The sequence below is a fragment of the Sapajus apella genome, unplaced genomic scaffold (assembly GCF_009761245.1).
Source record: "Sapajus apella isolate SASKATOON/1434 unplaced genomic scaffold, GSC_monkey_1.0 scaffold16, whole genome shotgun sequence".
NCBI lineage: Eukaryota > Metazoa > Chordata > Mammalia > Primates > Cebidae > Sapajus > Sapajus apella.
In genome coordinates this window covers 12,354,798-12,367,613 of record NW_022436956.1, presented here as the reverse complement: position 1 = coordinate 12,367,613, position 12,816 = coordinate 12,354,798, and the positions used below count along the sequence as shown (strand labels likewise).

Here is a 12,816-nt window from a genome sequence, read left to right as displayed (position 1 = left end):
TTGGTGGTGCTTTTGAGTCCTAACTATCCTATTACACTTGTAAAAATTATTCTTCTACAGAGTAGGAACTCTGTAGATGTTCATCGATTGATAAATTTTCTTATTTTGCCCTCTGCCATTATTACCACAAGAGCACTTACTTATGACAACATAATTTCAATTGAACTTTATGATTTTTTTCAGTACAAGCCATTTTTAAGGCTTCTTTCTTGTGTGCACTGTTGAGCACTTAGCTGCTTAAACTACCAATTTGTATGATCTATAGAGTGACACTTCATTAATTTGACATTATTGAAGAGGGATCCATAAGAAAAGAAATTTCTACATAACTAAAGCATGCCCCTTTGAAAACCTGAAATTTAACCTAAATGGCTATCATTTTTATCATTTTTGGGGGTAGTTTTCAAAATGTACCTAGTGTACCTAATAATTCTGTGCTGCCCTACGCAGGTCACATTGCACCGTTGTGTAGTAAAGCAGGAAGCTGTGGCAATGTGATCGTTTCTTTGCCTCTTTGTTAAATGACCCAGACTGCTATGAGTCCACGATCATTTTCTGCTGCTGTCTGTATCTGCTCTTAAGGAGCTTATGGCCGAATGGGAAGCAGACATGTAAACAGTCAATACCAAGTGAAAACTGCTGTGCTAGTATCAGACAAGGTCCCAAAGAACCTGGAAGAAAGGTGCCTAACTGTTCCGGGAAGTCAGAGAGGGCTTCACACAAGAGGCAATCATGGAACTGATGCTTTAAAATGAGTAAGGGTATTTTTTGTTTTTATTTATGGTTGTTTATTTTTTGAGACAGAGGCTCACTCTGTCACCCAGGCTGGAGTGCAGTGGCGTGATCTTGGCTCACTGCAATCTCTGTCTCCTGGGATCAAGCAATTCTCCTCCCTCAGCCTCCCAAGTAGCTGTGATTACAGGTGCCTGCCACCATGCCTGGCTGATTTTTGTATTTTTAGTATAGACAGGAGTTTCACCATGTTGGCCAGGCTGGTCTTGAACTCCTGACCTCAAGTGATCTGCCTGTCTAAGCCTCCCAAAGTGCTGGTATTACAGGGATGAGCCACAGCATCTAGCCCTAAAAAAAAGAAGTTAGCACGTGGAAGTGGGTAGTAAAGGCACTGCAGGCAATGGGGGCAGGGGCAGTGGCATGAAGTCATGAAAGAACTCTTTTTAAGTAGAAAGCTGTCAGTACAGAAGGGACCTCTATACTGCTGGTCAGGAACTGGTAGTTGGTCAATTAAATCAAAGATCTCATGTAGGTGAAAGGTAGAATGATAGTTACCAGAGGCTGAGAAGTGTCTGGGAGGTAGAGAAGATGAAGAGAGGTTGGTGAATTGGTACAAACATACAGTTAGATAGAACGAATAAATTCTAATGTTCCACAGCAAAGTTAGGGTGACTGTAGTTAGTAAAAATGTGTTGTATATTTCAAAGTGGTTAGCAGAGAGCATTTGAGATGTTCCCAACACAAAGAAATGATAAATATTCGAGGTGATAGACACGCCAAATACCCTGACTTGTTCATTACACATTCTGTATACGTAACAAAATATCACGTGCACCTCATAAATATGTACAAACATTATATATCAATAAAATTTTGTTTTTATATTGGTTAAAGCAGATATGAAAAATGATAACTAGAGATCATAATTATTTGACTTTCACTTAAAGTTTATAGATATACATTGATTCACCAGTTTTTGTTTGTTTGTTTGTTTTTACCAAGAGGCCAAGGTCTTTTCTACCAGCGCAGATTTTATTGTTTGGAGTTTCATTGTTTTTCTTGCATCAGTTTGACAGCATCTATGATTTGTAGTTTTGATTTCTTGATAGAAAAGTGCAAATTTAAAAAACCTTTAGAAACAATTTAAGGACATAATTTCTAGGTTTGTTTGTTTTTGTGAGATGTTGTCTTCCTCTGTCACCCAGGCTGGAGTGCAGAGCTGCCATCTTGGCCTACTGCAGCCTCCATCTCCCAGGTTCAAGCAATTTTCATGCCTGAGCCACCAAGTAGCTGGGATTACAGGCGCCTGCCACGACACCCAGCTAATTGTTGTATTCTTAGTAGAGACGGAGTTTCATCAGGCTGGTCTCAAACTCCTGGCCTCAAGTGATACTCCCACCTCAGCCACCCAAAGGGCTGAAATTACCAGCACGAGGTACTGCACGTGGCCGTAATCGCTAGGTTTTGTGAATGGTTCTCCTAATCTTTTACAGTTTTTCCTACACATGTTATTTTGCAATTTGCTTTTATTGGGTCATTCTAAATCATTTAACATTGTTTTCATGAATATAACACCTCTCTATTCATTCTCAGATTTCTTCAGATAATCTAAATTTTTTTTTTGAGACAGAGTCTCAAAATACATAATACATAAAGTCTACTTGGAATTTTAGTAATTGAACAATTTCAGTGCAATATGTGAGCTTTGTGGCAAATGATTTTTTATTAAATCTCTAATATGACCATTTAGACGTCACACTTACATATTCTTAGTTTGTTATGGAGAGTTTAGATTGCTGGATAATCAACCTTCCTATAAGTTATATGAGATATTCCTAAAAATCTCTCTCACATTCTTGAAAATGGCCAATTACATTATTCATTTAGCATATATTTATTTATTTATTTTGTTCTACTTATTTATTTACTCTGGAGACAGAGTCTCACTTTGTCACCCAGGTTGGAGTGTAGAGGCGCCATCTCAGCTCACTGCAACCTCTGCCTCCCAGATCCAAACAACTCTCATGCCTCAGTATCCCAAGTAGCTGGGATTACAGGCATGAGCCACCACACCTAGCTAATTTTTGTATTTTTAGTAGAGACAAGGTTTTGCCATATTGGCCAAGCTGGTCTTGAACTCCTGGTTTCAAGTGATCTGCCCACCTTAGCCTCCCAAAGAGCTGGGATTACATGTGTGAGCCATTGCATCTGGCCTACCCTATATTTATTTAGAGCTAATTATGTGTCAGACATTGTCATAGGTGCTTGGGATACATCCCTGAACAAAAACAGACAAAAATCCCAGGCCTCATGAGGAAGGAGGTGGACAACAGGCTAAATAGATAAATTAGAGCATTGGTGCATTATAAGTTCTATATATTAAGGAGGTAAGGAGAGAAATAAAGCTGTGCAGAACTGGTAAGGATTGCTGAGTTGGTGGGAAATCACAACTTTAAATGGGCCATGAGGCAGGGTCTCCCTGAAAAAGATAAGGAGGAGGTGAGAGGGCCCGCATGCAAATATTTGGAGAAAGAGGATATCTGGAAGAGGGAATAGCAAAAGCAAATTTCAGGGCCTGAAGCCGTGAACAAGGCAGAGTGGAATGGAAGATGAAGCTCTAGTTTCCACCCTAGTTTGTCAACAGCCAGCTACCTGGCTTTAAAATAAACCACACATCTAACCAGATAACCAAGTAGACTTTATGTATTCTGATACAAATGCAAGTTCAGTGAGCAACCTAGATTGATATTTTCATACTGTCATATTTATTGACCATCTAGATGCCAGACACATCCAGAGCATAGCACAGGTAAGTAGTACCCTAGAGCTATATAGCAAGGCAGCCCTGCACATGGTCCCTCCTTTTTCCTGCCTTCCTGGAATTTACAGTCTAGATGGGGGGCAGGGGGTGGGGGGAGAAACAATTACCAGGGTGATACTTGTTACAAAAGGAAAGTACAGAGTACCAAGGCCATGCACTCAAATGCAGCTATTGTAGCCACCTCTAGGGTGGCAGGGAAAGCTTCCTGGAAGAAGTTATAGTTCAGCTAAGGCTGTACAGTGAATGGGATGGGTCAGAATAAGTGAAGTGGGCCAGGCACAGTGGCTCACATCTATAATCCCAGCACTCTGGGAGGCTCAGGCGGGTGGATCACTTGAGATCAGGAGTTCGGGACCAGCCTGGGTAACATGGTAAAACCCTGCCTCTACTAAAAATACAAAAACTAGCTGGGCATGGTGGTGCACACCTGTAATCCTAGCTACTTGGTAGGCTGAGGCAGGAGAATCACTTGAACCTGGAAGGTGGAGGTTGCAGTGAGCCAAAATTGTGCTACTGCACTCCAGCCTGGGCAGCAGAAAGAGACTCCGTCTCAAAAAAAAAAAAAAAAAAAAGGAGTAAGTGAAAGGCGCAAAAAATTCCCTAAATAAGTGAATTTCCACGCAAAGAATGGCCTATGCAAAGACCTAGAGACAATCGTGCCCCTGGCTTATCAACAAAACTGAAAGATACAACAGGAAGAGAACAAGGGGCCATGCTGAAGAAGTAGACAGGAACAGTAGACAGGCCACAGGGCCTTATACATCTTTGAAGACTGAGGGTAATGGAAAAGTATTGAAGGGTTTTTAAGTAGGTGACTGACCATTAGCTTGGGGGTTTTAAAAGTTCAAGTATCTTATACTGAAAATGAATGTAGAAAAAAATAAATTCAAAGGTTTCATGGCCAGGCATGGTGGCTCACATCTGTAATCCCAGTACTGTGGGAGGCTGAGGTGGGTGGATACCTGAGGTCAGGCGTTCAAAACCAGCCTGGCTAACATGGCGAAACCCCGTCTGTACTAAAAATATGAAGAAAAAAAGTTTCAGTGTCATCCAATTCTCACTGAGCATGTGCATGCTAAATATATTATGAAGTTATCTGTAGGAATGGAGAATATGGCCAACAGCAGAGCCAAAATATTTCATGTCTTAAACAGCTGAATAATACAAACCTTTGGATAATTGAAACCGCTGTGCTAAATATCAGGGTTGCAGCCTCACAATAGCAGACTGGCAGACAATTTCTATCACCACGCCTCTGCCTCTTTTGCTGGCTGTGTATAAACACAGGCGGCAGCAGTGCTGGAGTGAGCAGGTGTGAATAGGCACACAGCAAGGTATATAAGAAATAGGGCAGAGAAGTAAATACTTCAGATCACTCCTTAGCCAAGTTAATGGAGAAATGCTCAGCGAATCCAATATTATGCCTGGAAGCAAGGGATTGAATAATAGGCGTTGGAATGATGGTAAGCAAATACTACATTAAAAAATCAACTCTATTTAATTTGGATATGTGCTAGTTGTCAATACTATCAAAGAAAGAGAGTAACAAAGAACCCAATAAATTAATGTGAGACTCCCCACAACATCTAAACATAAGGTCAGTAGTTAAAACAGAATATAAAGGAAAAAAGAGGCAAAACCTCCCCTGATTGCAGAACTTAATGGTAACGTCCTTATTTAAACATGTTTCAGTGTGTGTTTACATGGATTCACTGACTCACAGCTCTTGGTAAAGCATCAACTTTTTTTTTTTTTTTTTTTGTAGTGCAGTCTGATTCTCTAAGAACCTGATGAGTTTCTTTGAGCAAGAAGTAGCAGCCCAATCTAGCTCAGCTGTACTCAATCTGAGTTGCTTTCCTACCTACAAACCCTCACTTCAAAGCAAGGAACATAATGTACAATTTTTTAATGGCTCTAGACCCAGGCACTCAGCCGCTCTGCTCTGCGCCTTACCTCAGTGTAAACACCTCATCAAGATTGCCTGTGCTTCAACAATAGCAGCCAAATGCAATTCGAGAACCACAAGCCTTTGAAGTCCTCCCTGCAAAGGCCGGTTTTCTAGTCTGGGATAATGACAAGCCATGATTGCTGTCTTTGTTGTATCTTTTCAGTAGAGAAGCAATTATAGGCCCCAATTTAACAGAATAGACATTACACAGCTTATGATGCTCAAAATGCAATTTCATTTGATCATTTTCTCAATTTGATTGGTATTAATAGAATGGTTCACAAAAAAAAAAAAAAAATAGCTGGCAGAGGTTGTGTCCCATTCCACTTTCAAAGAGATAATGTAGAAGTATGCTTTACTTACCCAGGGATCTCACTGGAGTGATTCAGCCACTGAGTTCTACCAAAACAGCCTGCAGAGGGAAATAGTGAATATCCTACATGTTATGGAAGAGGAAGCATGGGACACTGTATTTTTAATTTGCAAACTTTTCACCAGTGCTATATAAGAGATTCCATCATTGTCAATCAAACGGTATCAACAGACCTGAATTAACTAAACAAAGTCCCTTTTATTTCTTAGTCATTCACAAAAGTCAGGGAATCAGCATCCTCGTGGCAGATCTGTGAAAAGAGTTCAACTTCTTTTTTTCCCAGGCTCCAGATGACAGTTGGTCTGAGTCATCCCCACTTTGAGGTTTGCAAAGGATTATTTCCTTGCCTGCTAAGTCTGCTTAGTTAGGTTTTTTTACTCTTGACCTTCATTTCTCTTCTAGGACAGAGTTGATTTTTCTTTTATTTTTGTTTTTTATTTTTCTGATTTCTTCACCCAACATGCCACATCAGATTTTTCTTTTAAATGAGTCGTGTTTCTGTCGAACACCATGGTCATATAGGATTGAAACCTTTGCTATAATGTTGAGAAAAGTTGTGAAATCTAATACTTTTATAATGAACTGATGTTTTATCTTGAACTAGCATTGTGAGAGGGACTGAGGGAGAAATATGAGAAATAGCGGGTATAGTGGCTTATGCCTGTAATCCCAGTGCTTTGGGAGGCCGAGGCAGGCTGATCACTTGAGTCCATTAGTCTGAGACCAACCTGGGCAACATGGTGAAACCCTGTCTCTACTAAAAATACAAAAATTAGCTGGGCATGGTGGCACATGCCTGTAGTACCAGCAACTTGGGAGGCTGAGGCAGGAGAACCACTTCAGCCCAGGAGGTGGAGGTTGCAGTGAGCCAAGATCATGCCACTGCACTGCAGCCTGAGCCATAGAGCAAGACCTGGTCAAAAAAGAAAGAGAGAGAGAGAAAGAAAGAAAAAGAAAAGGAAAGAAAGAAAGAGGGAGAGAGAAAGAAATATGAGAAACAGTTCCTGACCTTGAGCAGCGGCATTTATAGTTCTAAGCTTCTCATTTCAGCACGAGCTGAACTGTTTCATGATGCGAAGTTTTCCATTTGCAGTGTAGGTTAATCGTTCAAAACCTGGGGGTTACTTCCATTTGTAACCAGAAGAATTCCATGATCAAATAGTCCACTTTTGTGTCATGTTTTAGGAATGAAAATTCAAGCACAAAAATGTTTAAAATTTTTCATTTTTAGGGGCCGGGCGCGGTGGCTCAAGCCTGTAATCCCAGCACTTTGGGAGGCCGAGGCGGGTAGATCACGAGGTCAAGAGATCGAGACCATCCTGGTCAACACGGTGAAACCCCATCTCTACTAAAAATACAAAACATTAGCTGGGCGTGGTGGCGCGTGCCTGTAATCCCAGCTACTCAGGAGGCTGAGGCAGGAGAATTGCCTGAACCCAGGAGGTGGAGGTTGCGGTGAGCCGAGATCGCGCCATTGCACTCCAGCCTGGGTAACAAGAGCAAAACTCCGTACCAGAAAAAAAATAAATAAATAAAAATTTTTCATTTTTTCCCACTTTCAGATCAACCTTTAAGTATTTACATTTTCACCCCATCTATCTGCCCTATCTCTCTATATATAAGTACCACAATTGTGATAGTGGCCTTAGTAGGGTTAATAGAGATAGTTCAGGTAGAAATAAGGTTACACCCAAAATAAAAGAAACAAAGTGTTGTCTTTGTCCAGGGAAGCCATATTGAGTGGTAAGGAATGAAGATATTTTCATTGTCAAATATTTACTTATTGCTTAATATTTAACACACCTTTTACCTCTTTCTGTATTGAATACAAGTCTGAAGTCAAAGTAAACCGCAGAGGGGAGGTCTGAACACAAACAGGACAGATCCCAAAACCCAAGTTCTTTCTAGTTATACACCTTGCTGCTTCTCGACTACACAGCCCACCAGAGGAAATGTAATAAGATGCATGTAAAGTCCTAATCTAAAATTTTAAACTAATTACATCAGTTCAGAAGGGAGACACTCGACAGCATATACAGGCAGTGGAGCAGAGAGTAGGCAGAAGGAGGCTGACCTGAGTAATGCAGCACAGGAGAATGAGGCAGATCCTCTAAATAAGAGCAGGCTCATTGGAGACCAGAGTCAGCTTCTACCCGCGGAGAGCTGTTGTCTGAAGAAGGGATTAGCCTGTTCTGTGTTATTCCAGAGGGCAGAGGGATAGAAAATAAGAAAGACTTATATCTGCTCATATAAGGAAGAGCTTTCTGGCATTTAGTTTGCTCAGTTTGGGAGCAATATGTTCATCATGCATGAATCAGATTTCTTTTCTCCTCCTCAACTCATAGAAGATCTTTTAAACATATACTAATACTGACAAACAGGTAAGTCTTGCCAGGAGATGAATGAATTTAGGCAGATAGCAAGTAAACATCTACCAGGGGTGGTGTGGATGTACCTGAGGTTGAACTGGATTATCTCCAGAATCTTTTCCAGCATTAAGGTTGCATAACTTTAAGTTTGCTTCCTGCCATACATCCTGATGGCTAGAATGCCACATAGCCAGACACTAATTTCGTAATTTAAAACAGGTAACTGGCCGGGTGCGGTGGCTCACACCTGTAATCCCAGTACTTTGGGAGGCCGAGGCGGGTGGATCACGAGGTCAAGAGATCGAGACCATCCTGGTCAACATGGTGAAACCCCGTCTCTACTAAAAATACAAAAAATCAGCTGGGCATGGTGGCGCATGCCTGTAATCCCAGCTACTCAGGAGGCTGAGGCAGGGGAATTGCCTGAACCCAGGAGGCGGAGGTTGCGGTGAGCCGAGATCGCGCCATTGTACTCCAGCCTGGGTAACAAGAGTGAAACTCCGTCTCAAAAAAAAAACAAAAACAAAACAGGTAACTAATGGAGGCAATGAAGGACTCTTAAATAATTTAGGGACCTAAATCCTGTGTAGCTGCCTGCATTCGTGGTTCCCAAACTTGGATGCAGATTAGACCCACCTAGAGGGCTTTTTAAAATTATTCATTTGAATAGTATATAGGAAACTTTTAAAATATATTGATATCTGGGGCCACCCCCAGAGCTTATGATTTAATGGATTTGAGGTGGGATCAGGACATTTGTATTTTTTTTTTTAATTTCCTTGGTTTTTCTAATATCTAACTAAAGTTGAGAACCACTGACCTTCCATTATTCAAATTATCTGAGTACCAAAACTACTAATTGTGCAGGTCTAGGATAACTCACTTTCTAATAAGTGAGTTAGCAAAATAGTTGCATGTGCAGGTTCTGGAGATAGACCACCCATCTCTTCTACTTACTAGCTGTTGATCCTGGGCAAATTACTTAACCTCTCTGTATCTTTGTTTTCTCAACTGCAAAAAGGGGGTAATAACATATGCATACCTAATTAGGTTGTTGTGAGGATTACCTGAGAACATTGTATACTAAGGGTGGAGGACAGATGCTGGCACACTGTGAGCATTCCGTGGGTAGAAAACATTGTTGGATTCATCTTGGAATATAGTGTTATTTCATGGTGTTTCTAATGGCATGATTAAACCTTACTTGCTGCATCCAGTTCAGATAACTATTCTAAAATTGGGTCCCCTGAGTATGTATTGAGCATGTAAAGTAAGTAATAGTTTAACCTTAAAGCACCAGTTTTCTCTTCCTGCCTGACAGAGAAAACATTGTTTATTCCCATTCTGCTTGGGAACAATCCAGGTCCCTGAGGACTGATGGGCTGAATCCTTGAAATTAACTGAAAGTAAAACCTAGCCCAGCAGGACCGTTTTCTAGAGTGCACAGACTTGAGCTCCATGGCTCTAAGACTAAAATGAATCCAGTTAACATGCTGTATGTGTTTTACCTACCTAGATCTCCTACCCCATCAAAGCAACAGAAAAGACGTCTATTCAGAATGCCAAGGAAATTGAAAATGCTGCCATCGATCCTGAAGACAAATGGCATCAAAGAGCACAACAGCTAAAGGTTACCTGCTAGATTGCATTTTAAGTGTGTTTCGAGCGATACTGCTGAATATAAGTAATGATCGTGACTGAGTTCTTATCACTTAAGGGTTTATTTTTATGCCTGAGAATGATTACCCACCTTCCTATGGTGAGACTGGCTTCTGCTCAGAGGAGCCATTGCCTGCTCAGCCAGCCAACCCTACCTGTTTTTCCAAGGATTCTGTTTGCTAGAAGAAAATAATCATATCACACTTTAAACATACCGAGTTAAAACCCCACACAGAAGGTAGGCATGTGGGCCGGGCACCGTAGGTGGCTGATGCCTGTAATCCCAGGACTTTGGGAGGCCGAGGAGGGTAGATTACGAAGTCAGGAGCTTGAGACCAGCCTGACCAACATGGTCAAATCCCATCTCTACTAAAAATTCAAAAATTAACCAGGTATGGTGGTGCACACCTATAATCCCAGCTACTCAGTAGGCTGAGACAGGAGAATTGCTTGAACCTGGGAGGCAGAGGTTGCACTGAGCCAGGATTGCACCACTGCACTCCAGCCTGGGCAACAAAATGAAACTTCATCTAAAAAAAAAAGAAAGAAAAAGAAGGGACACAGGGAAAGACATGCAGGAAAAATCACGGTTCCAAAGAATCATCCAATTCTGTGCTACTTCCAAGTCTGATTCCTTTTGGACGTGGCAGTTACTTATTATTCCAGATGATGGGAACATTATTTCTAAAAAAACAAAATAGATGGGAATTCCCAGAGCCTCAATCCTTCACACTGGTTTTCTAGAAGAAGCAGAACAAGGCCAGGCATAGTGGCTCACACCTGTTTTCCCAGCACTTTGGGAGGCCAAGAAAGGCGGATCACCTGAGGTCAGGAGTTCGAGACCAGCTTGGCCAACATGGTGAAACCCTGTCTCTACTAAAAATACAAAAATTATCCAGGCATGATGGTGCTCACCTGTAGTCCCAGCTACATGGGAGGCTGAGGCAGGAGAATCGCTTGAACCTGGGAGGTGGAGGTTGCAATGAGCCAAGATCACGCCACTGCACTCCAGCCTAGGTGACAGAGCGAGACACCATTTCAAAAAAAAAAAAAAAAAAAAAAAAAGAAGAAAGAAAAGAAAAGAAACAGAAAAAGCACTGCAAGGTGAGGGTCAATGTGGAGCCCCCCTTGGACTGGGTTTTATCCCTGCTTGAGAAGAGATGAGTCATTTGAAATTACTGAGCCTATAGAGCCTGTTGACATCAGTTAAAACTAAGTACAGTGATAATAATAGTAATAAAAATAGTAAGTTTTATCCCAGCTTCAGGGAGGTTACAAAGAAGGGACAGCCCAAATCATCTCTTTTTCTCCCCAGTGGCCTCCAGGCCGCTCTTAAGAGTTGCAAAAAAAGAAATAAAAAGTCATTCACCCAGAGCTTCCTGAAAGTTGATGCCAGTGAGGCCACACCTAGAAGCTGAGAGGATGGGGGCTGAAATGGCTCGTGGCAGTGGGGTGTAGAGGACAGGATCCACTCCCAGACCTGATAGGGAGCCAGGGGAGCTTGGTCAACAGGAACCAGGACAAAGGAAATACCTTAAGGCTTGTCATGCATTATGGATAATGGCTGGGTCACAAGAGATGAATTTCTGGGCCTCAACCTGCTATTTACTTGATGCATGACTAAACAAACCTCAACTTTTTCAAAGCCTTAAGTTTCTTCTTTATTAAACGAAGGATTAGCCTAAATGATCTTTTAATGTCCATCACAGCTGCAAAATGCTAGAATTCTATGACCATGTATTTCTAGTTATTTAAATCACTATAGAAAATATATGTGAAGCATGTAAGATTATTGTAACCTGTAGCTTTCATAATTGTCACTAAGGAAAACCATAGGATTCTCAGCTAATGATAAAATGATCATTAGGTAAAAAGCTTTGCCCGGTGGCAATATCATAACTAGTGCAGTTTATACAAGGTACAATTATTGCTAACTGAAAACTTTGTCTAATACCCACTATGAAAACTTGAAATATAGTTGGCATTGGCAATTTTTGATAGTCTCTATGGAGACTGAAAAAAATAATAATAATCAAGGTAAAATCACAGTGCTTGATTTGTGGCATGACCTTTGACAGAGGCAGTAAAACTTTTGTATGGAAGAAGTTCAGAAGAAAGCCAAAAGAAGCTGGGCACAGTGGCTTACGCCTGGAATGCCAGCACTTTGGGAGGCAGAGGTGGGCAGATCATCTGAGGTCGGGAGTTCGAGACCAGCCTGACCAATATGGAGAAACCCCATCTCTACTAAAAATACAAAAAAAAAAAAATTAGCTGAGCATGGTTGGTGGCATATGCCTGTAATCCCAGTTACTCAGGAGGCTGAGGCAGTAGAATCGCTTGAACATGGGAGACGGAGGTTGCAGTGAGCTGAGATCACACCATTGCTCTTCATACTGGGCAACAGGAGTGAAACTCCATCTTGGGAGGAAAAAAAGAAAGTCAAAAGAATGCTTCTTATTCTCTGTGTGTACTGTAATTAATGTGCTTATAACCCTTTCCTGAATGAAGACATTGTGGAGCAAAACATCTGAAGAGTGTTAGATCTAAAATGACAATAACAACGAATGGCCTAAGGGATGTTTCCCATTCTTTAGGTGGAATTTGTGAACTGCCAGCACACTGGTACACAGACACTTCAGGCTGCCTTTCTTTTTCCTCTTCAACTACCCTAGTCCAATGCCTTCTTTTTAGTGCTCCCTCAAGGGCTACCTCTGCATGGAGATTCCCAGCCTCTCCCACCCTGCTCCTCTGCCCTCAGTTCCTGCTGTGTCTGTTGTCTGGACCACCGGCTCAGGGTCTGCCATATTTGGCTGGTCTCATTAGCTGCTGCCTTTCTTTCTTTCTTTCTTTCTTTCTTTCTTTCTTTCTTTCTTTCTTTCTTTCTTTCTTTCTTTCTTTCTTTCTTTCTTTCTTT

General features: G+C 41.4%; 1 protein-coding gene and 1 non-coding gene across 3 annotated transcripts in view; both read left to right on the top strand.

Moving 5' to 3' along the window:
- Window positions 1–12,816, top strand: part of JHY (junctional cadherin complex regulator) — a 74,516-nt gene that overhangs the window by 34,083 nt on the left and 27,617 nt on the right. For both annotated transcript variants that reach the window (XM_032285152.1, XM_032285151.1), the window contains exon 4: window positions 9,760–9,873. In XM_032285152.1, the coding sequence (XP_032141043.1) occupies window positions 9,760–9,873 (114 nt within the window). The remainder of the gene's footprint in view (window positions 1–9,759; window positions 9,874–12,816) is intronic.
- Window positions 11,776–11,915, top strand: LOC116556483. The gene has a single exon (XR_004271028.1). It is a non-coding gene; the product is annotated as a U4 spliceosomal RNA (small nuclear RNA).